This window comes from Eretmochelys imbricata, chromosome 4 (assembly GCF_965152235.1).
Source record: "Eretmochelys imbricata isolate rEreImb1 chromosome 4, rEreImb1.hap1, whole genome shotgun sequence".
Lineage (NCBI taxonomy): Eukaryota > Metazoa > Chordata > Testudines > Cheloniidae > Eretmochelys > Eretmochelys imbricata.
The window spans coordinates 83,204,822-83,232,109 of NC_135575.1; the positions used below are offsets into that span (position 1 = coordinate 83,204,822).

The 27,288-nt window shown below is 42.0% G+C and overlaps 2 protein-coding genes across 5 annotated transcripts in view; one reads left to right on the forward strand and one right to left on the reverse strand.

The window, feature by feature from the left end:
• Nucleotides 1-13,723, forward strand: part of PRIMPOL (primase and DNA directed polymerase) — a 46,219-nt gene extending 32,496 nt beyond the window's left edge. Inside the window, exon 15 of the transcript XR_013345958.1 lies at nucleotides 13,460-13,723. The gene's annotated coding sequence lies outside the window, so the exon portion shown is untranslated. The remainder of the gene's footprint in view (nucleotides 1-13,459) is intronic.
• Nucleotides 92-26,114, reverse strand: CENPU (centromere protein U). Of its 4 annotated transcripts, none has more exons than XM_077815539.1 (14): nucleotides 25,815-26,114; nucleotides 19,653-19,734; nucleotides 17,777-17,819; nucleotides 15,780-15,933; nucleotides 14,901-15,024; nucleotides 13,760-13,844; nucleotides 12,564-12,695; nucleotides 8,928-9,000; nucleotides 7,811-7,931; nucleotides 6,487-6,565; nucleotides 5,412-5,459; nucleotides 2,332-2,393; nucleotides 1,128-1,284; nucleotides 92-434 (listed from the first exon to the last, which is right to left on the reverse strand). In XM_077815539.1, the coding sequence occupies exons 2-14, from the start codon at nucleotides 19,697-19,699 to the stop codon at nucleotides 297-299; spliced, it is 1,263 nt and encodes a 420-aa protein (XP_077671665.1). In that variant the 5' UTR covers nucleotides 19,700-19,734; nucleotides 25,815-26,114; the 3' UTR covers nucleotides 92-296. The 4 variants fall into 4 exon arrangements, with proteins under 4 accessions (XP_077671665.1, XP_077671663.1, XP_077671666.1 ...); XM_077815537.1 differs by having other exon boundaries at nucleotides 13,748-13,844; nucleotides 25,815-26,113; XM_077815540.1 differs by having other exon boundaries at nucleotides 13,748-13,844; nucleotides 15,780-15,897; nucleotides 25,815-26,112.
• Nucleotides 26,115-27,288: the final 1,174 nt, after the last annotated feature.

Consider the following 27,288-nt stretch of genomic DNA (forward strand, 5'->3'; position numbering starts at 1 on the left):
TGTTAGTAAATCTTTAGAAACATATCAACTTTTCTGACAAGAGGCTCACACCACTTATTTATAGAGGTGAAAGATTTGAAATCAGAAGCAATTTAAACACATTGCTTTGTTTTATTAAATGCTTATGGGAGTATTTACATAATATATCAAAAGTTAGAGTGCAAACACAAACTACTAAAATCTACATGAGTAGCAATGTCATAACCATATATACTTAGCTTGCTTCTTGTTTAGGTATATGAATACACTTAACTGATGCTAACTATGCTTAGTTGCAAATAGAAGGCATAAAGTATTTAAAATTTCTCTGGCTGCTCCTTTTTCTGCAAATTCAGAACCTCTTGTAATCTTGTGTTGATATTTTGAAAATGACTTTCAGCTCTTAAAATTCGTTGTGATTCCACCAGAAGAGCAGGAATGCTGGAAGTTCCATACTGTTGGAGGGAAAAAATTACAAGGCATTAACTCTTTTTCAAATATGTCAAGTATGAGACACAAATGGAGTATTTGGACATTGTTTTCAGAGTGGATTATAATTTGATGTCACTCTCTTCAAATGTTCTATTCTGCATGTTTAAGTCAAGTTAAAGTTTGGCTATACTAAGCATAAGCAGATAATATGCCCTAAAGTGGATGACTTCCTTAGACTGGGAGGTCAGCAGTGCCCTAGAAGAGAGGAGACTGTATTCCAGGCCATGAGCACAATTCCTGTACAGGTCTCCTACGCTACTTAAACTACATATTTGAGAAGCTCACTGTCAGTGCTGTGCTGCTGAACAGACGTTTGAGCATTAAAGAGGGTTACAAAATTCACTGTGAAGTTGGAAAGTTAGCAAATACTACCATCTTGTATTTAGGGAAGCTCCTGGGCACCAGGGTTTGACCTATATCTATATTAAATAAGAAAATTAATTTACTTTGTTTCTCACTGAACTTTTTAAAAATAGTACGCTACATGTGTGTCCTGGATACAATAACACTGAAGTTTTTGCCATGCTGTACAAGGTCTTGACAGACATCAACATGATGATATTGCTGTCTGCCCTGAATCACCATTTAGTTTCTTCTCCTAAAGAGACAAAACTTGAATTAGCCAGTGCAACATCATAGAATCAATATGTACTTACGACTACTTTTTCTTGTGGGTTGTCTTCTCTGTAATTTAAATACTGTTGCTGCACCTTCTTTAAATCAGTTAGGAACTGGGTTGCATTCCTGATAGAAGATTCTGTCTCTTGTAGCTCAGCATATTCTCTTTGTAGTTGCTTCAGTTGTGGTGCAGTCCTTAAAAAAAAAAAAAAAAATCAATACTTAAGGATTGTGTTGTGAATTTTCTTCTTTCAGGAGTTACTTTGAATGTACTGTTTCTATTGAACATGACTTAATGGGGTCATAAAAGTGTAAAGTACAGACAGCCTGGTATTTTTCTCAATGAGGGTAACTAATTGGATAGGAATATGGCCCTATAAAGTGGGCATACTGTTTGAGTTTTTATCTAATAAGGACCTAGATCTTTAATCTTGTCAATAATACAATAATTCTTCTGACAGGAATCCAGTGATCACATTTATGATCAAGGGGATTCTAGGAGATGGCTTTTGCCAAGGAGTACAATTTAAAATAGACTCACACATAACATTTAAGGTTAAAATACAGCCAACAATATACCCCCTCTATTTTGAGAGATATCCTATAGTAATGGAATATGGCAGTAGGCATTCTGTGACTCCACCATACCAGATGCTGCATGTACTATCTTGGGAAATATCCCACCCCTGTAGGGGCAGTTAAAATCAGAATGTATTGCATGTGTTCAAGGCTGAATTCTATTAAGGGAATCAGGAAGTTTACCCAGCAAGATTGAAGTGAGCTATATTGGGGGTGGGAACACCACCCCACACTGTTCCACGCTCAGAGTATTTGTTAATTTTAAGTAGTCTTAACCTATCTGATCATGTTCTCACCTCCAGTCATGCAGCTGGTGTATTTCTTACAGAATGTGTAGCCCAACTGGCAGACATTATCCCAAGAATTTAGAGTAGCTGGAGACAGATTGTGAAAATGACTCCCTGTTTCTATTAGGCAGTTCCACAACTCCTATGGAGTGGTTAATTTTAGCTTTTGCAAAAAGGAAGGAATACACATGTTCAGCTGATGCAGGCCATAAATGTTTCATCTGCTATTTACACAAAACTGTCAGTTAACAACAAAAGCAAGGGTTACCTTAGATTTTCTGGACAGTAACAGGACTCCTCAATTTCCACTGATAAGCTATTATTGTATGCTTTCAATCAATATAATCACTATACATTTCAGCAAATGGAAACTTACCGAATTAGTTCTCCTCTAACTTCCAGCAAACGCCTTCTTTTTTTATTGATGTCTGTGATCACCTATTATATAATTAAGTGAAATAGCAGTCTTTCAAGACTAAGACAGTTAAATGACAAGGTAGGTATCTTCCCTACCCCCAACTCTGCATTCTGAATTGACAATGCTCTGGGGGTTCTAGACATGGAAAATCTTGAGATACCAAGTCTTACAATTCATGACAATGTAATCTATGGAAGTGCTATTTTAGGTATTTTTTCAAAAGGGTCTCTAAAATTTGTTAGCATTTTCCTTCTCCCTCCATAACTTGTACTATTGAACTCACTGTAGTAAGGGATCCTTGTTCATCTAGGTAAGTAAATCTCAAGATTTAAAAAAAACGTCAAGCATTTCAAAAGTAACTTTTCAGTAACATTTGGCATAAGACGCTGGTGTAGAAATTTGTTTTTTATTAATACTTATTCGGGAGGATCTCTAACTCAGGAGTTGCAAAGCCAATCATAACACAGGCACCCCACATTCTCATCTACGAAATCTTTAGGTCACAGTAGATTACATTTTTTTTTTTTACATGTAAGAATAGCATGAGGTTGTTTGTGTAGTACTTGAGAATTCTTCAGAATGAAAGGTGCTCTGTACATTTAAGATTTTTCTATATTCTTTAATTCAAACACTTAAAAGTACACCCTAATTCTGAAAGTTGCTCTGCACAGATAGCACTCTGCACAGAACAGCTTGTAGCATTGGAGCCTAAGTTTTGGATGACTTCATAGAAAAGTTCTGTCTTTATAAAGTCAAGTTCTAAATCAGAAGTTTAAATGAGAGAGCTTGCATACAATGTGTGACTTAGATTAAAAACATGTTTTTAAAATAGTGATTGTCAATCCATCAAATCATTAAATGTAATTTTACCAGGAATCCCTTCCTGTTTTCCCCTCTCAAATCTCCTTCTCCAAGAAATACTGAATTTACATTCAAAGACCAGGAGGAAGACCTAGAAAAAGGGGGGTTGAGACACTGACTGAGGACACACAGAAGGTTGCCATCAGTGTCAGGAAGATGAACTTTACAAAAACGGTGGGAGACAAAGAACATCAGCCGTTGACTCCACTTGATGGGAGACCACAAAGGCAAAGACAATGATTCAAATATACTAGAATTGCTGGGTGAAGCGGATCTGCTGTTTTCAGGGCTGGACAAAAATATGCTTGTGAATTAGACGTGGGCAAAGTTTTTTGACAAATAGTTTATTCAACAACAAGTGCCATTTCGATCAACCCAAAACTATTTGTGAATTTGGTGTGAATTCATCAAATAGTTTCTGCCCAGAAGATTTTTCAGAACTTAAATGCCAAGAGAGGAAGGCCCCCCTTATAAACTTTGGCCCAGTGGTTAGAGCACTCACTCGGGACATGGGAGACCCAGGATCAATTTCACCCTCTGTCTGATGGGGGATATTTGAAATTAGGTCTCCCACATTAAGAAAAATGCCCATTCCACTGGCCAATGGGATATTCTAGGACAGGTCTCTCCTACTGAAATTGTTCCACTTTGTATAAATAATTAAATAGCCACAGGAACTGGAATGTGAGTCTCCCATCTCCTAAATGAGTGCCCTAAACCACAAGCAACAAAGTAATGATGCTCAGATCTCAGTGTTTCAGGAGTCAAATTAGCGATCAACATTACCCAAAAGAGCCACAGTAGTGTGAATTCATTATTTCATTTACTATAATACTATATATTCCTATTTAAACAGTATGACAGGGGAAATATATATTATTCTCACAGCAAAATGACTGACCAAGTAGTATTTTATCAACTACAATTGGTTATAAAATAGTAAAAGCATTCTGATTGGTTAATAATTAAAATCAGAGTGTATAATATCAGGAGACACATTAAAGCAGCTCGAGTCTCAGTCTGAGTATCACAGCTATAAAATCATTCTCACTCTGTCCCAATAACTATTCATTAGTGGTAATTCATAGTTCAGTAGTGCTTACACCTTCATATAAACGAAGCACAAGGCAAAACAGAGTACCATAATTAAGGCTACATTTTAGTCACAGGTATTTTTAGAAAAACTCATGGACAGGTTCTGGCCAAGAGGAGCTGCAAAGCCAGCACTCTGGGCGGAGGCAATGCACAGAGCTGCCTGGCCATGCCTCTGCCTAGCAGCTAAGTAAGAGGGATATGTCTGCTTCCTGCAAACCCCCCAGGTAAGCACCACCCAGAGTCCATCTCACCCCGTCCGGGGCCCCTGCCCCCTCCCACATCCAAATTCTGCTGCTCCTGGGGGGTCAGGGCTTAGACTGCCCCAGCAGCAGCCAGTGCACTTGAGCTGCCCCTGCGCTAGGTGCACCGGCAGCTGCAGAAGTCGTGACCTCCGTGACAAACTCACAGCCTTAACTATAATCAGAGTACTCATTGCTTATTTTTTTTCATTTAGTTGTAGTCACAGCATGCATCAGTATCAAATCAATGGCAGCCCCAATACAGTCATATGGTGCTCATTCAAATAAACTGAATGGAGTTTAAGCAGACATTTTGACTTTCCTTTTAAATGATACTCTGACACCATTGCTCTGAAATAAAGACGGAATAGTGTGTGTCAATTTGTTTACTGAATGTATTTTTAAAGTGTTGAATTATTGAGACACTTCCACACAGGCAAACATTACTATTTATCTTTCAGTAACACCATACCAAAGACTGTTAGCAGAGATCAGAATCTGGCGTTTAGCATATTTTACGACTTCTAGTAATTCTTGGTTTATACAGTTTGCTCACTGGTTACTGAACTAGCACAACTGTTTAACAGTCTTGCAAGTCTGGCAATAAGCAGTTTCAAACTGGATTTTTGTTCTGTTTGATTTTAGAAGTATATTGCAAACAGTGTTATTCCCAGATAAAATGTGTTTCACAAACTTTTCCTAGGTATATTTGTATTCTAATACATTTTAAAAGCAAACATCCAAGTTTGGTTTTGCAGTTGAACATTGGCTCTATACATTTCTATCTCTATAGTGTTTAAACAGAACATAGCATCATTTAAAGAGATCATTACTCTATTTTACCTTAGCATTTTTTCTTTTCAAATCCTTCAGTTCCTGGACTTCTGTTATCTACAGGTAAAGGAAAACATTGTGTATTGACAGCAAACCCTATCTGATAGTTTCTTCCCCACCCTTGTATCCTTTTTCTCTCTATAAATCACTGCTATAAGACTTACTTTTGAAACACTTTGGTTTAAATAAATTAGTCACTGGTAATTCTGTTTGGCATGTCCTTTCCCCAGCCCAGAACAAGGACTGTTATAAAATGCTACTCTCTCCACCACCAGGAGACAAGGCTGACACTCTCTCCTATCTAAAAATTCCAGGTTCTTTACCATCTTGTTATAGAAACGCGTGAAGTTTTGTTGTTTAAACTTGTTCATGTTAATAAATCACGTGAATGTTCAACTATAATTTTAATATTAATTGTGGCATTGGTCATAAGTAAAGACCAACATTCTCAATTTATTTCACTATATTATATATTTTAAATCATTCTCTAGTCAGTAGGTCTGAAAAATGATATTGAGGAAGTCTATTCTCCATGCACTGTACGTCAGAGGCCCCTTAAAAAAAAACAAAAACTAATTTTAAAGCCCTGAAAATGGCCTTCTTGCAGGCACCAAGAAAGGTATTTCATAAATACAAGGCTTCTGAGGCAGATATACAAGACATACTGCTTGTATCTTGGCAGACTTTCAGCTCTATAAGTTCCAACCTTTCGACTTGCATCCACTTTACAGAACTCCTTGCTCATTGGTAACTGCACAAGAGAAGGTCCTTGTCTCCCAAAAGTTGACAATCTAATCCAATCCTTTAATTTACTGCCTGTGAGCAAACCGCTGTGCCCAGATGGAACCCCAGTGGACTTCTTGCAAAGGTGCAGTAGTCTGTCCATGTGCAGCAAGTTGGAGTAATGGTGCTTAAAAGTTTTATGTCTTCATTCATTCATAACTCACAAGGTGTGGATTAATTTTAAAATGCCCTGAGGTGCATCAGTAAAAGCCTATGTAAAAAGTAGTAGATGTACAAGCATTCTGACTAAATTTTACAACTATCTCTACACCAATGTTTTTATATTTACTACTATACTTACAGTATTAGTGAGTTGGTCCTTGAAGCCAGAATAGAAGCCCTCAATAGCTTCCCTGCAAATCCTAGACTCCACCCTTTGTCTGGAAGTTGGGGAGGAAGAGGGTAAAATAAAACCACAGTTGGGTTAGTATAGGAAAAAGGTATCTGTGCTTATCTGAGTATTTCCTTTCTTCAGGTAGCAAGATCTACAGATACTAACATTGGACTTTGAGTATAGCAGGCAGAGACAGACCTGTCAGTTACTGGCAACAGCCTAACTCTTCCCCTTGAAGAGTTTACCAGTTGTGATGACTTCTGCAGCCAAGAATTTTAGTCCACTCAGCTTTCCCCTCGCCCCCTTTTCTTATGATTAGCATATGCCTACTGCAGAGCTAAAGAAATAAAACATTAGGTTGGGTTTTAAATCAAAAGGTTGGGTTTTTTTGGTTCTTCCCAAGTTCACCTGTGATTGGTTAGCTCTTTGGACATTGCTACTTGAAGAAAGGAAAGTTTCCTATTCTTCAGCGAGGCAAGGTCCACAGAAATTAACACTGGGATTTTAAGAGTAATGAGACTTTCTGGGCATCAGGAGGCAATGCCAATAATAAACTACATATAGGGCTTCCCTTCTGCACTTTTTCTAACTTGCCTAGTGAAATGGTGCATCATGAAGGACTCTTCTTTTTAAGGGCAAATCCACCCAAGCTTGCAAGTCTAATATCTAGAATTTAACTAACTTGTGGAACCACTACTAGTGTTTTTTCAAAAGTGCTAGGGATTAAGAAGTTATACAGTTATTAATTAAACTACAGGATAGATGTTTTATATTGAATAAACTCTTCAATTCTGATTAAGAGACCTAAACAGCAGATTGAGAACATAAAAACCCTGATAAGGCAAAAATTGCATATTAAGTGAGCCTCAAAGCTGAATGCTTCAATGGAAATCTAACAAACAGAGCCCATGAAATCTGCTTAACAAATGTAGGATATTTCCAGCCTCTCCTAGGTCTTGATAGATAAATGTGCATCTTCAAGAAGATACTGAGATATTTCGTGTTCAGAAATAGCTCCCCAATCACAATCGCTATCCATAATGGCAATATTATTTATATTTGGGCTACACTAAATCTCTGAGGCCAACCTACCTAGGATCACATCTTAAAGAAACTGCCATTTGTATCACAGAAACCTATAGGCAGTCATCGAATATATCCTCCAATAATCTATTAGGATTGCCCCTACATTGTATTGTATTTCCTAGTGCTCCAAACTGTCTGGTTTCAAGCAAACTAAATATTTTGTGTCAATTTGGAGTTCTCAGTTCAAGGAAAGCAAGATATTTACTTGTAGTCTGCAGTTGTCTTCTCAAACTCAGCCAGAACAACATCCAATTCTGTAATATCTTGGGAAAATCTTTTCAGCCCTTTTGGGCACCAAATCTGTATAGAACATGGGCTATTATCAGCTGAAACACAATAAATGGCTAGTTAAAATAAATATGAAAATTAAAATTTTTGTTTTAAAAGAATTAAATGCTACACAAACTAACTTGTGTATTAATCTTTTAACAAATGAGAATTTTCTAAAATGGGAATTATTTCACTTGTCTAAGATATATGCCAGGTATTTTGTAAATAGGTAAATTGATTATGCAATTTTTAAATTAAAACAATGTGTGAAAAAGTAACATAAATCTTAAGGTGGGTTGAGCATAAATAACTAAGGTACATTGGTGACTTAAAAATAAATTTTACTTTTACATGAAACACTCTGAATGTCACCAACTCTGCTCAGTAGTGAAATACAAAATTCTGAAATATACAAGGTGTGATGCACATATTTTACTTTGCAAGAAAGTCTGCATTATTACACTCAAGACATTTTATATAAAGCTTAAAGTTTATAGTTTTTCTGAAACATACACAGTGTTGCTGTACGAAGGGTATATAGACACTTATTTGGGATAAACCACTCCCGGCCACTATGAGTAATACAGCCCTCCCAAACCCATGCTGATGAAGTCTTTATGTCATACCATGTATATATTGCATTTGTTAAGGGGAAACTACTTTATGAATGTTTTAGAGCGTTCTTAAGAACTGAACTGGGAACATATTTTATTTATCTCCATATATAAAGCTAAATGCATAACTCCAACCGGGCAGGATCCAGAGGAAGTCCGAAAAACATTTAAAAACCATCAAATAGTTTGTCTATACCTAAAATGGTCACAATCTTGAAACCCAGTATCTCATGATGTTACAGTGCTAGTGAGTGAGTGCTGAGTCCAACTATACAAGAATCTCCTATTCCAATTATATAAGGCTCCCATTTCTAGCGTAATTGGGCTGCAAAATACCAGATATCAAAACTATTTTTAGGAAAACTCATTAATGGCTAATGAGGAAAAGTTAAAGGAAGTTTAAAATTATGAAGAGATAAAGTATCAAATTCCTTTTACCAGAAGGATGTAATGCAGTCTTTTGCAAAAACTTCTTTGGTTTCACATGGGATTTAGCACTGTTCTTGGGCTTCTACAATAGAAAATGCAGCAGATTAACTTTCAAGAACAATTACGTTCAACTATTTTAAACCCATAATTATAATTAACTATTTCTTATGATAGCACTTGGTAGTAACACTAGTGTAGAACAACCACTGGCATTTTAACTACTGTGTAGTCTAGATCTCCTCTGTGCAGAGTTTTGACAACATTGATAATGCTGCCAATGAACAAGAGATGCCAGACTGCATTAGCATTCCCACTGTTGATATCACTGGTAAAGTTACATCAGTGGGAATATTTTGAAGAGAAATGCAGTGGGCAATATTATTGGGAGACCTTATTGAAGTTAACGTATTTTTTGGGTCCCCTGTATTAAATGAATGGTTTATTTATTATTGTGGTCCAGGAGCGTATGTAACCTCTTGAGGGGTCAAGATGTGGCACCTGGGGGTTCAGAGGACTATACTGAACAAAGCATCAGATAAGAAGAGACTTTCAGAACAAAAAGTGTTAAGTGGTTTTCCTGGGGATTCTCTAGGGCAGTGGTTTTCAAAACGTGGGTCACGACCCAGAATTGGGTCGTGGAATGTAAGGCACTGGGTCTCGCCAGCTCTGGTCAGCACCTGCGACCGGGCTGTTAGAAGTCCTGTTGGCAGTGCTACCTGGCTAAGGCAGGCTAGTCCCTACCAGTTCCAACACCACACTGTGCCCTGGAAGCAGCCAGCAGCAGGTCCAGCTCCTAGGTGGGGGGGGCATGGGGCTCCACCTGCTGCCCCCATCCCGAGCACCAGCTCTGCACTCCCATTGGTCGGTTACTGGTCAATGGGAGTTGCAGGGGTGGGGCAGTGCCTGTGTGCGAGAGCCATGCGGAGCCGGACTTGGTGCTGGCCGCTTCCAGGACAGGCAAGAAGCCTGCTTCTGCATCCCTGCTGTGCCGCTGACCGGGACCCACCTAAGGTAAGCCCGCACCACAATCCCTTGCCCTGACCCTCATTCCCAAACTCGGAATCCCCTCTTACACCCCAAACCCCTCACCCCTGGCCCCAGCCCAGAGTCTGCACCCTCAGCCAAGAGCCCTGACCCCCCAGTCCAGGGCCCCCTCCCACACTCTGAACCCCTCATTCCCAGCCCCACCCCGCAGTCCTCACCCCAACCGTAAGCCCTTCCACACCCCAAATCCCTCTGCCCCAGCTCCATTGGGTCGTGGACATTAGTGTTCTTCAACTGGGTCGCCAGAAAAAAAGTTTGAAAACCACTGCTCTAGGGACATCTGGTTATGCAAAAACCCAGCCTTTTGAAGCTGGGTCCTGGGGAGTGGGCCATTGTCTGCTGATCACCTGTTGCATGAGACCAAGATCAAAGGCCCAATTGAAGGCCCACCTATTCATGGTGGTTCTGGTTCTGAATCTGAGACAGTTACGAACTTGTAGCCACAGGGATTACCCACTTGTGGGTTTTGAAGGACTAACACCAACTGAGCCTAAGGTTGGAGTTGGGGTGACCTCTGGTAAGCTTTTCAGCATGTGTGTAGGTTCTTTTATTGTTTTTTCTGTAATGCTTTCCCTTTGAGAATAAATGTACTTCTTATAAAGAATTGTGCGGTAACTTATGACTGCACGCAATACACTGGGCATAACCTCTGGAGAGAAAGCAAAGCACAGACACTGGCCATTTAAGCAGTTTGGCTTGCTGGGGATATCACAGTGTAGGCAAGGAACTGTGACATCTGGAAAAACTTCAGTCAGGAGGGAGAGAGGTGTGGATCTCTGCCCAAGAGAGGGGACAGCTGAGAAGCCAGAAGCTTAGTATTGAGGCCTTGAGGGATCACAGGTGGAGTTGCCTTGAACTATGGGTATGTCTACACTACGAAATTAGGTCGAATTTATAGAAAATTTTTTAGAAATCTGTTTTATATATTTGAGTGTGTGTGTCCCCACAGAAAATGCTCTAAGTGCATTAAGTGCATTAACTCGGTGGAGTGCTTCCACAGTACCGAGGCTAGCGTCGACTTCCGGAGTGTTGCACTGTGGGTAGCTATCCCACAGTTCCTGCAGTCTCCGCTGCCCATTGGAATTCTGGGTTGAGATCCCAATGCCTGATGGGGCTAAAACATTGTTGCGGGTGGTTCTGGGTACATATCGTCAGGCCCCTGTTCGTTCCCTCCCTCTGTGAAAGCAAGGGCAGACAATCGTTTCGCGCCTTTTTTTCCTGAGTTACCTGTGCAGATGCCACACCACGGCAAGCATGGAACCCACTCAGCTCACTGTCACCGTATGTCTCCTCGATGCTGGCAGACGCGGTACTGCATTGCTACACAGCAGCAGCAACCCATTGCCTTGTGGCAGCAGACGGTGCAATAGGACTGGTAGCCATCATTGTCATGTCCGAGGTGCTCCTGGTTGCCTCTGTGAGGTCTATCAGGAGCGCCTGGGCAGACATGGGCGCAGGGACTAAATTTGGAGTGACTTGATCAGGTCATTCTCTTTAGTCCTGCAGTCAGTCCTATTGAACCATCTTATGGTGAGCAGGCAGTTATACGGATTGCTAGCAGTCCTATTGCATCATCTTCTGCCGGCCAGGCAAGAGATGAGGATGGCTAGCAGTCCTATTGTACCATCTTCTGCCGAGCAGCCATGAGATGTGGATGGCATGCAGTCCTTCTGCACTGTCTGCTGCCAGCCAAAGATGTAAAAGATAGATGGAGTGGATCAAAACAAGAAATAGACCAGATTTCTTTTGTACTCATTTGCAAACACCCCCTAGCCCCACCTTCTAGGGGACTCATTCCTCTAGGTCACACTGCAGTCACTCACAGAGAAGGTGCAGCGAGGTAAATCTAGCCATGTATCAATCAGAGGCCAGACTAACCTCCTTGTTCCAATAAGAACAATAACTTAGGTGCACCATTTCTTATTGGAACCCTCCGTGAAGTCCTGCCTGAAATACTCCTTGATGTAAAGCCACCCCCTTTGTTGATTTTAACCCCTGTAAGCCAACCCTGTAAGCCGTGTCATCAGTCGCCCCTCCCTGCGTCAGAGCAATGGCAAACAATCGTGCATCTGAGTTGAGAGTGCTGTCCAGAGCAGTCACAATGGAGCACTCTGGGATAGCTCCCGGAGGCCAATACCGTCGAATTGTGTCCACAGGACCCCAAATTCGACCCGGCAAGGCCGATTTAAGCGCTAATCCACTTGTCAGGGGTGGAGTAATGAAATCAATTTTAAGAGCCTTTTAAGTCGAAATAAAGGGCTTCATCGTGTGGACGGGTGCAGGTTTACATCGATTTAACGCTGCTAAATTCGACCTAAAGTCCTAGTGTAGACCAGGGCTTTGACAGGTATCACACATGAAGCACAAGGTGAGAGTATTTTGAAGAGAAATACTAGAGTAGACAAGACCTCTGTGTTCAGTCTTACTTCTGTCCTACCCCCTCAAACCCAAAACTATTATTCTTTCCTGAATACAAACATTCCCCCCACTTTTTAACAGATGAGAGGCATCACTATGTGCTTTAGTGCTTAATTCTAAGGAGAAACAAGATTTTAGAGGTAATTTTGATAGATTTGGGGAATCTGTAGTTGGGACGTTTACCTTTTGTGCATTCAACTTCTTCACTAAATCTGTAACCTTATTTGATATGCTGCTTTCTGAAGAGCTATTCCTCAGTGCTAATGCAGATGGTAACTTCGATTCCTCCACACTGGACTTGGAGTTTCCTAATATCTATATAAAGAATAATTTAAAGTAAATCTTCAGATTTTTAAAAATGCAAAAGAAAAAAAGGCACGAACAGTAACAGTCTGAAACATCTCAACTCTACTGCTTTAAAACTATAGAAAGAACTTTTAAAGAAAGTTTGAGATGTCATGAGCAATCAAAACTACTACAGTATCCGGTGATGGTTCAAAATTACATTTGAAGGTCTTAAAAAAAGTTATTCACACTAATGTTAACTTTTAGTGTTCAGAAGTATGTAGTTTTGACTCTCTTTTACGGCAGGCCAGCAATAACTACACAGTAGGGCTCCATATAGGAAGTTCTCGGAATGAAAGACCCCAGGATTGTGTGAGCATAGTGAATTTAACACACCAGTCAGGTCAATATGTAAGACTTGTATGGTGCACTACTGCATAGCTTCTCACATTAAAAACTGACTGGCAGAAATCTGCCACTTTAATAAAGAGCTTCCACACTGACAGAAGATAAGATTAGAAAATGTGACAAGAGAACTTATAAGTATCAAGAGACTAAGTGTGGTAGAAATGCAATGAGTAAGCGCTTTGAAGGAAAGCCACTCACAAGCATTTCAAGTTGTTTAGCACCAATATACATTTTAAAAAATAGTTTTAGTAATTAACTCAAACTTCTACTCTCACAAGTCTGCTGCAAATTTAATACTGGATAAGTAGTAAAGAATTATTCCTTATCTATATTTCTTTAAGAATGACAATATATTTCATAAGTAAACAGACTATCTTTTCATTAAGGAAAAAACCTGCTGCACATCAAGTAAGGAAGACATGGACTAATGGGCTGGTAGAATCCAGGAACTCCTGAGTTCTAATCCTTGCTCCGACACTTCATCGGTATCCTTGGGCATTACACTTAATACTTGCCCATCTCACAGGAGTGTTCTGAAGATTAATTATCCATGATGCTCTTCAGATTAAAATACCTATACAAGTGCTAAGGAGTGTCAAACCCCTTCCTCTGTCTAATCTGAATATGGCATAGAATATGTTCTAAATAAAAGTTATTGATATATTCTTACAAACCTTGTTCTGTACCTCATTCTCCTTCAGGGATTCATCTTCAGAATCCTCTGTCTCTGATTTGTTATCTTCAGTCATTTTCAAGCCACAGTGATTTTTTCTAGAATAAAGATGAGCAATAAGAACTTTCCTGACACATAATTTAAAAAAAAAAAAAAAATCTGTATCCATGTGTAACCCATTACATGCTAACCAATGGGTTGCACATTTGTCCTCAATATGCTTTATTTAAACAACAAAACCAAGGGTTCATTGGTGACCTAATGGAGGTGGTTCTGTACGACCTTGCAGGGAATCCCAGGTTTAATTTCTTCTCAGTTTTCAATTCCCAGGTCATCAGCTTCAAGAAGTGCTGCAGCAGCCACATATCCCTCAACAGCAACCCCCACTGTCAGTTTAAGAAATAGAGTTAAAAGGCTCTGAAAGAGTTCAGCCTGGTGCTGAGCGGCCATAAAGATGGAGGGGCTGGGGGAAAATGATCGTCAGGAGTTCAACAGGGATGCAAAAGGTTCCCTGAAAGATCAAACCCACTATTTTTTTGGTCTTGATAAGTTCAATCAAGCAAGCATTACTTCATATTTATACCAAATCTGTTTTAACAAAGCAGAAGTGTATGAACAAAAATTGTTTTACAATAATTTGAAATGAAGAGGAATTTTCTCAGGTCAAAGAAACTATATCAGAATCAAAGCAAATTAGATTCCCTTTCAATTGTTTATTCTGATATTTTCTTTGCCCTTTTTGCTGAATAGTAGTCATTTGCAAATAGAAGTTTCACTAATGGATCACAAATTTTTTTTAAAAGCCTTTCACTTCCTCCAGCACAATCCTGACACCCACATTACAGTAAGAAAGTCTTAACATACACAGATGCATTATGCCAACCCTGTACTGCTTATAATTTACAAGCCAGAATTCCTTTTCCTCCGACCTAGTGACTGATTTGGGCCTTGGCTTCTTACCTGGACAGTTTTAAGCAGGGTCATTTTAAAAGACAGCAATTGAGATACAATGAGGACATTTTTCACCATTTAAAGTCTTCCTTGAAATAATGGGATGATCCGGAGATCATACCAACCTACAAAGGCAAGCTTAAGTTTTCCAAACATTGTCTAATAGTTTTCCAGGACTGGAAAATATTTTATTTTCACTGTACTTTGTTTCTGCATTTTTCCCTTGTGGAGATGAATCAGATGAATGACTAGCTGACATGTCGTGTTCCTCTTCCTGCAATTCCACATTCCCACCAGCGTCTACAGCAGTGCTGTGTAAAGGGTGATCTATATATAACAGAAAAAAAAAACATGGAAGTTTGCAACTTTGTCTGCTTAGGCAAAGCAGTTGACTACACTAGCATCGTTTTGCTAGATTTCATATAATTGGGCATTGTTATGATTTTTATGTCTACTATGTGTCTTTTTCAAATTAAGCCTTATTTAAAAATACACTGTTTAATTTTTTTTGAGAAGAAGAAACTTGGGGCGAGCAAGGGGTATCTATCAATGGGCCCCATATGAAGCATGAAAAGTGGTTTTAATATTTCACCAGAAAATAATTTATATATGGTTGAGAATGAGATCTTTCCTTTTAGGGATATTTGAAAGTGACAGGACAATGCCTCTTCTCCTTGCAAATGTTTAAAAATATCTCCACATATATTCTTAGGATTGCAGAACAGTTTCATTTCACAGTTCTCACCACCTACAGCACAAGAATGGAGGAAGATGACAAACACCCAAGAACCATGAAAACACTGCTGTTTTATATAACACAAGAGATGTTCTACTATGTACTTCCAGGGTTACTATCTGGAATTTACCAAACTTAAACTTTTATATAGCACCTTTCACTGTGATATATAAGCACTACTCAAAATTAAAGAGTGCAAAAGCCCAAAACAAAGAGGTAATTTTCCCTTTTCATTCCCATAGGCAAGGAGAGACACTGAGGCTTTTGTTTATGGTTTTTAAAATAACGTATGTGCAAGATAACTTATAAAAATGTATTAAACAATTTTAAAAAGTTAAATACTAACCAAATGAATCATCGGGCTCCTCAACTTGCCCAGTCTCAGTTATCTTCAATATCCTTGAGACATCTGGTTCCTCACATGGAAGTAATTTACTGCGAGGATGGGACTTGGTTTTGTATTCCTGGGTGGGTATTAAAGCAATGTCTTCTACATCCAACTTTCCAGTGTAAAACAAATTCAATATAATGACAACAAATTTAAAATAGTATTTAGAATTCAAATTTAAAATAGAATCCATGACATTGAGCTATGGTGCAAAACATTTGAAAGGTGACATGCATGCATTTTCTTCTTTACACTTATTTTTTGTGAGAAAATGTAGGTAAAGTGAAGTGATACATATTACTATTTTGTATTATGCTATAACATTAGTTTTAGTTGTACATTATAAAACTTGTAAAAGTGTTACTTTAGACACATAAAAGATCAGCACATTCTAAGAACTAGTCTCTTAAAAAATCTGCCTTTTTTTTCCCTTCCTTCAGACAAGGGGGGGACATTTTCAGCCACCCCCCTTGTTATTCATATTACTATTGTGTGCTCTAGTCATGGATTTCCAAATGCCGCAAAACTTGCACGTTAAAAAATTAAATAATTTTACTTTGCTGAAAGTTCCAAACAACAAATGTAAGTAGATCATTCAGCACAAGTTGCTCTATATTAGGAGAAAAGAGGAAAAGGCATATTTAAAAGTCACTTGTAGGCTGAATTTGGAGGCCCAACCAGCCTGCCAGTTTTATGTTTGTAACTCCCATTGATTTCAGTGAGAGTTGTGCAGGTGCAAATGAAGATCAGGGAAAGAAGGGACAATCAATCACCTGCATTTCTATTCTGTAAGCATAATATAGTTAAACTATATTCCCCAAGTTAAACTTTAAGGTTTTCATTATGGCAATGAAAATAAATGCATTAAATATTCCTGTTTTGGATGGTCTCTATTTTTATCATGAGACACTTATCAAATCTTTGCCAGGATTTGAAAACTAGCATCCCATTTTCAAGCAAACTGTCCATTTTACCACAAGGCACATCACTCTCACAAAAGCTGCAAAGCTGTGAGATTACAAAACGCGGTTCCCAGAGGATGAAAGCTCATCCATGCATCCAGACCCCTATGCCCACATAGAAGGGTTAGCTTTCAGAATCTAGACCCAGGTGGGCAAACTTTTTGGCCCGAGGGCCACATCTGGAAATAGAAATTGTATGGTGGGCCATGAATGCTCACAAAATCGGGGTTCGGGTGTGGTGGAGGGGTGAGGGCTCTGGTTGGGGGTGCAGGCTCCAGGGTGAGGCCAGAAATGAGGAGTTATAGTGCAGGGAGGGGGGTCCAGGCTGGAAGCACTGGCTTGAGGAGTTTGGGATGTAGGAGGGTGCTCTGGGCTGGGACAGAGGGGTTTGGAGGGCAGATCAGGGCTGGGACAGGGGGTTCGCGTGCAGGAAGGGGTACAGGCTCCAGCTAGGGGTGCAGGTTCTGGGGTGGGGCTGCGGTGCAAGAGGGTGCTCCGGGCTGGGATCAACAGGTTCGGAGGGTGGGAGGGGGTTCTGGGCTGGGGCAGGGTTTTGGGATGAGGCTCACGAGTGCAGGCTCTGGGAGGCACTTACCTCAAGCGGCTCCCGGAAGCAGCAGCATGTCCCTTCTCCGGCTCCTACACGGAGGCGCGGCCAGGCACCTCTGCACGATGTCCCGTCCACAGGCACTGCCCCTGAAGCTCCCATTGGGGCGCCAGAGGGGGCCATTGGAGCACATAGGAGCAGGATGGGGGCCATGCTGCTGCTTCCAGGAGCCGCAAGGAGCGGCCCCTGACCCTGCTAGAGCACCAGAGTGGGGCAAGCCCCAGAACCCACTCCTCAGCGGGAGTTTGAGGGCCGGCTTAAAAACAGCTGGCAGGCCAGATCCGGCCCGCAGGCTGTAGTTTGCCCACCCCTGATCTAGACCTTCAACAGCATGGCACATTTATACCTTATTCTTTTTAATTTACTGCAAAATTAAGGTAACTTACATCCAGTTTATTTCTTTCCAATTTTTTCTTTGAGGTCTTCTCACTATTAAATATGTATAAAAGAAATTAAATGTACAGTTGAATATACTGAAGTTATTTAAAAATAACTCCACTATAAACCTACTCTCTTCTTCTCTTCATTCCTGTATCAGAATCAGGGCTACATTATTACATTACCTGTGTCTAGCTTCTTATCAGTAGCAGAGCTTAACCCAAATGACAAAGGAAATGCTCAAATATAAATTTAATATTATATATTTACTTTTCACTCCTCAACAGACTTCTATTTAGGCAATACTTAATAAGAGGAGGGGCATGAATGACAAACCCAAGCGTTACTGTTTCTCCAAAGGGTAAACAGTTTACAGAGGGCCTTTGTCAGGAAGGAGTTAACTGCTCTTTTCCTGGTTCAACTAGTCTGGCCAGTTATTAGTGGGGATTAGAGCCATATCTCTCCTCCTATTCCCTACCCACATCCTACAGAAAAAAAGCAAGTGAGAGAGTAACCCTGCTTACTTCTACCTGACCAAACCGAAGGCCCAGGTAGCCTGCATAGTGTTGAGTGTCTCATCCAAATCACAATTTAGCCCAAAATTAAGCAACTGGATATTTTGCATTAAATTTAGGATCACTTCTACTACCCCCCCAAAAGAAAACTCTACTGCTGTTACAGATGATGATTAAATAGCGTTTCAGAGTGAATTTCATACATGAAAGGGAAAAAACAAACTAGTGCTTTTTTGTTAAAACAAATTAAATTTGAACACAAGCCATAATAATCAAAAATATCTTAATACACTATGCTAATTCAGAACTCCTGAACAGTCAACCCTTATAAGACTATTCGTAGTTGGCATGTCACTGAAAATTATTATCTGTGGATTTGTAATAGAATTTTCAATTTGACTGATGACCTGAATGTCGTGCTAATTGGGGCACTTGTAATATACCTCTTTCCTACAAATGGTCCATTACCTCCACTAGTTAATGACAATATTGTTTGAGCAGGGTTTTCTGTTAGTTTGTTTCCTAAGATGAGCGCACTTAATATCTGCCAGGCAATTTCAATTTTAAAAATTAGCTAGTTTAAGAGAAATATGTTGTCTGAAAAAGTTCCGTTTCGTGCTTAAAAAATTAATGTACAAAACCTATATTTTCACACTACTGTATATACATATACACACAGCATTTAATAGTTTCTCCATTTGCAAAAGAGAACTGTTACCACACAGTGTTAAAATATTTATATTAATAAATGCTTTCAGTTGCAAATCATTAACGTAACATATAGTCTTCAAATTTATACTTAAGTAAAATTGCTGAAAGTCTTTTTTTATTTGTCTTCCAAAGTTTGAATTCAGAGTAGTGTGTTTTATCTAAAACCTGGTGATAGCATGGATATCTGTGAGAGGTAGTAATTAAGTTGTCAACTACTGAAAAAGCAACAAAGGTCAAGATTTTTTAAAATGGGTACTAAAGTTAGGTTCTGATCCTACATTTCACTGTAGGAGAGCCCCACAGAAGTCAGTAAGGCTATGCATGCATACAGCAGTTCACCCAAGCACAGCCTATTGCAAGACAGGGATCTTAATACCTTATTTATGCCCTGACTCAGCAACTGAATGTACGTGGGCTGCCCCATGCCTATAACGAAAAAGCCACTGGATCAGGCCATAAGGCTCCGAAATAAATTGCCTGATTTTCAAAAGTGCTGAGCACTTAGCAGCACCCATTGACTTTAGGCACCCATAAAAAAAAAAAAACAATCTTAGCCTCAGTGGTCTCAGTTTAGGTGTAGGCAGGTGAAGTGTTTCAGTTCACTTTAAAGACATTGGAGTTCATTGGTAAAGGAAAATTCACAGCATTATTTACTTACAGAGCAGGCATGTGGCTTTTACTATGCATCTTCCTTTTCTTATCCATGTCACTTACAGAAGTTTTGTATTCAAATGCCTTTTCTGAAATGACATGTTAGTCTCCATTTAATGTGGGACCTGTCCTTCACAAAAAGAGTACATGGAATGCAATGTGTGTCTATAAAGTTACCTGTACATCAATACCAGCACACCACAGAATCAAGGTGGGGCCCAGGGGAGTGAGGGGAGGTGTGGGGGGAGCTCATCCAAGCTGCTGCTGCAGGGGCCAGGATGGCAGGGCGATTTTGCCACAGACAGCTAGTACCTCAAATTTAGCCAGGCAAGAAAACAGTTAGTCCCGTCTCCCCACTCCCTTCTCCTCCCCTCCCCAGCCCTTTCCCCATCACTCAACCCCCTTCTATTCTGGTCTCAGTGCATATTGGGAGATTGGTTTCTCACATAGTTAGTTGCAATGGGAGATTAGCAAGGTCCTGTTGTGAACATATCTGACACACATACCAGCCCTGCCTCCAACACCCAGCAGCCAACCGCTTCCACCCCCAGATATAGTCCTTGACATAAACAGCCCCTTTGAAAGCATCAGCCAAAAGAAATAGTCACTTTCAATGTGTAAGGATTCTGTGCAGAGAAGGCTGACATTCCTGTCTAGAATAAAGCAGATATCACGTGCCTGCAAGAGACACTCGCAGGGGGGTCAGGAAGGGATTTCCCCCCCCCCCACCCATATTCTGGGTGTGGGAGTTTGGATCGCCTTCCTCTGAAGCATCTCACTTAATCATGTCCCTGCCACTGAGGGGGCCTTGGGCATTGGTATGCTTTAGTCCTTCCTGTGGGCTGTAATACCTCATTTCAGTTGTTGTGTTTCATGAGGTGGCACTGATGGTCTGTAATATACAGGCGATCAGACTAAATGATCCTGTGGTCCCTTCTGGCTTAAACTCATATCTTTGACAGGGAAAGGCAATAGCACTAAACATTCCTGTCATGCGCATTGCTGCAAAGGTTGAAAGCAGCCCCTGGTAACACAGTACTTGTATGTGACAAAAGACTGGTAAAAAACACTGCTGTGAAACACCATGGTATAAGAGAACTTAAGGATGAATTCGACCAAATAGCAGTAGTTTCTGTTTACAAGCCACCAAGTGAACAGCTGGTATGGTCTACTGACTTTCTCCTGCCAGAAAAAAAACAAGCTTTGTCACAGGTGAATTCAACAGTCACAACACAATCTGGGGATACTCCAGCAATGATAACAATGTGGAAACTTCAATCCATCGGTGATCTTCCTGATAACACCATCCTGGCCACTATGGATGTAGAAGCCCTCTACACCAACATTCCACACAAAGATGGACTACAAGCCGTCAGGAACACTATCCCCGATAATGTCACGGCTAACCTGGTGGCTGAACTTTGTGACTTTGTCCTTACCCATAACTATTTCACATTTGGGGACAATGTATACCTTCAGATCAGCGGCACTGCTATGGGTACCCGCATGGCCCCACAGTATGCCAACATTTTTATGGCTGATTTAGAACAACGCTTCCTCAGCTCTCGTCCCCTAAAGCCCCTACTCTACTTGCGCTATATTGATGACATCTTCATCATCTGGACCCATGGAAAAGAAGCCCTTGAGGAATTCCACCATGATTTCAACAATTTCCATCCCACCATCAACCTCAGCCTGGTCCAGTCCACACAAGAGATCCACTTCCTGGACACTACAGTGCTAATAAACAATGGTCACATAAACACCACCCTATACCGGAAACCTACTGACCGCTATTCCTACCTGCATGCCTCCAGCTTTCACCCTGACCACACCACACGATCCATCGTCTACAGCCAAGCTCTGCGATACAACCGCATTTGCTCCAACCCCTCAGACAGAGACAAACACCTACAAGATCTCTGTCAAGCTTTCTTACAACTACAATACCCACCTGCGGAAGTAAAGAAACAGATTGATAGAGCCAGAAGAGTTCCCAGAAGTTACCTACTACAGGACAGGCCTAACAAAGAAAATAACAGAACGCCACTAGCCGTCACCTTCAGCCCCCAACTAAAACCCCTCCAACGCATTATTAAGGATCTACAACCTATCCTAAAGGATGACCCAACACTCTCACAAATCTTGGGAGACAGGCCAGTCCTTGCCTACAGACAGCCCCGCAACCTGAAGCAAATACTCACCAACAACCACATACCACACAACAGAACCACTAACCCAGGAACTTATCCTTGCAACAAAGCCCGTTGCCAATTGTGCCCACATATCTATTCAGGGGACACCATCACAGGGCCTAATAACATCAGCCACACTATCAGAGGCTCGTTCACCTGCACATCCACCAATGTGATTTATGCCATCATGTGCCAGCAATGCCCCTCTGCCATGTACATTGGTCAAACTGGACAGTCTCTACGTAAAAGAATAAATGGACACAAATCAGATGTCAAGAATTATAACATTCATAAACCAGTCGGAGAACACTTCAATCTCTCTGGTCACGCAATCACAGACATGAAGGTCGCTATCTTAAAACAAAAAAACTTCAAATCCAGACTCCAGCGAGAAACTGCTGAATTGGAATTCATTTGCAAATTGGATACTATTAATTTAGGCTTAAATAGAGACTGGGAGTGGCTAAGTCATTATGCAAGGTAGCCTATTTCCTCTTGTTTTTTCCTACCCCCCCCCCCCCAGATGTTCTGGTTTAACTTGGATTTAAACTTGGAGAGTGGTCAGTTTGGACGAGCTATTACCAGCAGGAGAGTGAGTCTGTGTGTGTATGGGGGTGGGTTTTTGGAGGGGGGTGAGGGAGTGAGAGAACCTGGATTTGTGCAGGAAATGGCCTAACTTCATTATCATGCACATTGTGTAAAGAGTTGTCACTTTGGATGGGCTATCACCAGCAGGAGAGTGAATTTGTGTGGGGGGGTGGAGGGTGAGAAAACCTGGATTTGTGCTGGAAATGGCCTAACCTGACGATTACTTTAGATAAGCTATTACCAGCAGGACAGTGGGGTGGGAGGAGGTATTGTTTCATATTCTCTGTGTATATATAAAGTCTGCTGCAGTTTCCACGGTATGTATCTGATGAAGTGAGCTGTAGCTCACGAAAGCTCATGCTCAAATAAATTGGTTAGTCTCTAAGGTGCCACAAGTACTCCTTTTCTTAATGTGGAAAAAGTTAAGAAGTGGAAGTCAACAAACAACCTGACCTTGCTTTATGACTTCAAGGCTAAATGTGCCTTCCAAAACAAATGATGGAACAAGGAATACAATCCCAGCCTACCCTTTATCACCTCTGAAAATACATGCTACTTCAGAAAGGAGGTCATGGCAGCAATCCCATGATCACAACACAGACCACATATAACATTTATGCAGGAAAACATAGTACCTGCTGAAATTCAACATCAGAAAGTCTGACTGGAGAAACTTTACCTCCAAATTGGATAGATCCATCTATATTATTACTCCAACACAAAAGCACTACAGAGAATGTGTCTCTCTAATGTGGAAGACTGCCCAAAAACACATCCCCAAGGTATGTCAGACATTATATGTACCTGGGCTTTCAGAACAAACATTCAAACAATATAAAAGATATTTAGGACTATTTGACCCAGATCAGTGAACTACTGGGCTCAGAAAAAAAAGAGAAAGAAGCAGTGCAACAGCTGGAGCAAACTGACTGAAACAACAAACGTGTGTCATAACAACAAAAAAACCATAGGCCATCATTTGTTAGCTGAACCCTAGGGGACAACAATCAAAGTGGATTACCGAAGTCTCTCTCAACCAGCTGGCACAACAACTCATCCTAAATGGTAAACCAGCCCAAAAAGCAAAGCATACAATGAAACAAGTCAAGCAGGTACTTTGTTTGCTCCTCAGGATCAGAAAAATCCGCAATGAGCAGTCTAACATCATGGAGTGGACAACAGTCTCAAAAACTCTGAAGTGTTGAAAGGCAGCTGGACATCTCATGAACTGTTACTACACTTTTGGACAAGAGTACAGAAGTGGCTACTTGATGTCTTTAATTCTTGAATGGAGACAATGCAGATACACAGGCTGTGGAGATAAGCTAAAGTGGTTGTGCTACTCAAACAACATGAAGACCCTAATTGCAAAGAGCTACGAACAACTATCCCTACTCTGCTCAGCTTACAAGCTATACGAGCACATAACTGGTGGAATAGCGCCAATAGCAGAAGGGCAACTGCCTGATGACAAAGCTGATTTCCATCCAGGATGTCAATAATGTGGTCAAGTTGCAAACCTACCCCAATAAACCCAAGATGGCTTTGAAACCCACAAAATTACAGAGACCATGTTTGTTCATCTGTCGGTAGCTTAAGACAGTGGTCTCCAAACTTTTTGGCTTATGCACCCCCAGGGTGAAGACCAGAAGACCTGCCGCAGACGCGCTGCCGGCAGAAGAAGACCAGAAGACCAGAAGAAGGGGGAAGAAAAAAAAAAAAAAAGTGGCCAGAGCTGAGTTGCCAAAGCAAAAAAAAAGAAAAAAAAAACCGCCGGAGCAGCCAAAGCCGCAATATTGGGACAAATGGCATCCCAACCATGCATCAGTCGGGACACAGGACAAAGAACTAAAAATCGGGACAGTCGTCTGGTCACCCTAGGAACACCAGCCGTGGACGTGCAGAGCTGCTGCTGAAGAACAAAAACGGCAGAGTGCCATCTGGTGGCGCTCCTGCTGCCGCACACCCCCGGGATCATTTTGTGCACCCCAGTTTGGAGACCACTGGCTTAAGACACTGAACATGGGAAGAATTTTGAGAAATAGCAAGATGGTCCAGGTCGTCTCTTCCCTGCTTGAGAATCAGCATTCTTTGTCAAGATGGATAGTCAGAAACGTCAGTGGAGTAGTCAACGGAATGGACTGCCCCAAGGTTCAGTATGGTCACCCTTGCTTTTTTAATATGTCTTCACAAATGACCAACCAGAATTCCTTGATTTGCAGAGATTCATTTATGCAGATAGTCCTTGCATTGCTGCTACCCAATCAGAAAGATCTGAGGACACTGAACGCATTCTAACTGGTTCCCTGAGTGTATCTGGAGAAGACCATCATACATGGCTCCTGAATGCCAACCCGAGTAAGACATAAGTAAGTGCCTTCCAGCTGAAACACCATCGGTCTAAGTAAAAACTCCAGATAATGTAGGATACTACAATCCTTGAGCATTATAAACATCCGGTGTACCTTGGGGTCACATTAGACCAAATGCTGACATTCAAAGAGCACATAAGGAAGCTGAAAAACAAAAGTGAATTCCATGAATTATGTACTCCAGAAACCGGACAACATAATATGGGAAACTAACTTCAACGACTCCAAGCAACCAATCTCACCCTGTGTTTCTCAACTGCGGAGTACTGTGCCCCAGTATGCTCACATTTGAGCCATGCAAACAAAACTAACAGCAAACAGAATCAATCAGTAGGTTCATCACAGATTCCTTGAAACTGACTTCCCACCTGTCCCTATGCCACTTCACAGGGACTGCACTACCATTAGGCAGGATTCCCTCAATAGAAAGTAACAAAAAACAGGTGCATGATCCAAGACATACGTGGACACAGTCCACCATCCAATACGTGTAAGTCCAAAAAGAGCTTTGCCTCTGAAAGTCCCTCACCCTAAAAAAACACTTTGGAAGGCTACAGACTAACAACAAGGCAGGACAGCCGATGATCCGGAGAACCTGGGTTCCTTCGGAACAACTCCCCCAGGGAGGCACCGACCTCGGACACAAACACTGGCGTGAGAGCGGGGGTGGCAAAGGCTGGCTGCAACGTGGAAGTGGAAGCTGAGGGTAGACCCCAAATGCGAATGGCAAGAGCCTGGGCAAACACTTGCATCCGCCTGATGTAGCCAAATATGTGACAGGCCAGGGCCTGGCTGGGGTTTTGGAACAAGAAGCTGGGATAACGACCCAGACATAACCTCATCTGCCCCCCCAGCCGCCTCCAGCGCACAACTCCCCACCCCCTCAACCACCGCCACCATTGCTCTGGCCCCCTCCAAAGAGCCAGCCCCACCCTAGCACCCCCACTACCCTCCCAGCCCCCTCGAGACCAGGCGGTTAGTGGGGGGGGGGAAGGGAGAGGGCAAATGACCAACCGAGGAGTAGAACGGCCTCCACTAGCCCCTGTCCGCGCTCTGTAGGTGGGCAGCGGCGGGAGTAGCGCGGCGGCGCCCGGGCTCGGCTCAGCAGGCGCGCCGGGGGGCGGGACGCGCGCGCTCAGTAACTGACGCTGCGGCACCCGCTCCCGGCCCAGAGAGCATCTTCCCGCGGCAATTCTAACCGCCCTGGGCGGGGGTGACGCACTCTCCGCACTGGCGCTGCTCACCGCCCCGCAGAGGGGGACCCGTTAACCCCTATAGAGCCCCCGCAGGCTAGAACGTCCGGTGGTAGCCGTTCGAGTGAAATGTCCCCCTCCCTCCGCAGCGTAAATGGTCTGATCCGCACGGGGACGCGCCAGGAACTAGCGCCCTCCTGGAACAGAAGGGGGAAGCGCCGCTCTTGCCGGCGCGTGGGCCAGAGGCGCGGGCACGAGCCGCTCACGGTCTGTGGTGGCTGGCTCCAGGCACCCGCTGGCGGGACGACCCCGGAGCCGGGCCGCTCGTCTCCAGGCCCCTCAGCTACCCCGTTGCCCTGAGGCCGGCGCTAGAGCACGCGTGACCGGCTCCGTTGGACTGACCAGTCAGTGCTGCCCCACCGAGCCGGGGCTGGGCACTGGCGCCTGCCACCGGCCTGGCAGCTGAGCTCCTTTTGAAGCAATACTGAGCCCAGCCCAGCGGTGGGAGCTGCTGATCAGTGCCGGGCTGGGCCCCACCTGCCAGCCGAGAAACCCTGCTCCCCTCCCCCAAGGTGGAGCGCTGTATGCTCCCCTCCTCCAAGGTGTAGAGCTTGTGCGGGGGGAGGAGAGTTGCTGGAGCGAAATTTATTTAAGCATAAGCTTTCCTGAGCTACAGCTCACTTCATCAGATGCATCCAAGGAAGTAAGCTATAGCTCACAAAAGGTTATGCTCAGATAAATTTGTTCGTCTCTAAGGTGCCACAAGTACTCCTTTTCTTTTCACTGTGATTAAGACTTCCCAGTCAATTCGAACAATATTAGACTACGGGCTGTACCTAGTGTAGCAAAATACACCAGGGTGCTTTTTTCAAAAGGACGAGGTGTAAACAAAAAAATAGGGGGAAGCAACTTCATCTCCATTCTGCCATAATTCAAGCTTAGTCTTGAATAAGCAAGTGAAGATCTATACAAATCTTGCAGCCACATGATAGAGCTGGGGTGGGCAACCTATGGGAGGGGTGCCAAAGGCAGCATAGGAGCTGATTGTCAGTAACACTCACGCAGCCCAGGTCCTGGTGGCTCTGCATTTTAATTTAATTTTAAATGAAGCTTCTTAAACATTTTAAAAAAAAAACTTTATTTACTTTACAGACAACAATAGTTTAGTAATATATTATAGCCTTACAGAAAGACTTTCTAAAAATGTACTACTGGCTCACAAAACCTTAAATTAGAGTGAATAAATGAAGACTCGGTACACCACTTCTGAAAGGTTACTGATGCCTGTGATAGAC

Coding starts and splice junctions, on each gene's coding strand:
- CENPU (XM_077815537.1), bottom strand. CDS start 19,699: ATGGATAAGAAAAGGAAGATGCATAGTAAAAGCCACATGCCTGCTCT. Junction 12,696..13,747: donor AGAATGAGGTACAGAACAAG/GTTTGTAAGAAT, acceptor TTCTTTATATAG/ATATTAGGAAACTCCAAGTC. Junction 5,460..6,486: donor AGGACCAACTCACTAATACT/GTAAGTATAGTA, acceptor CTTTACCTGTAG/ATAACAGAAGTCCAGGAACT.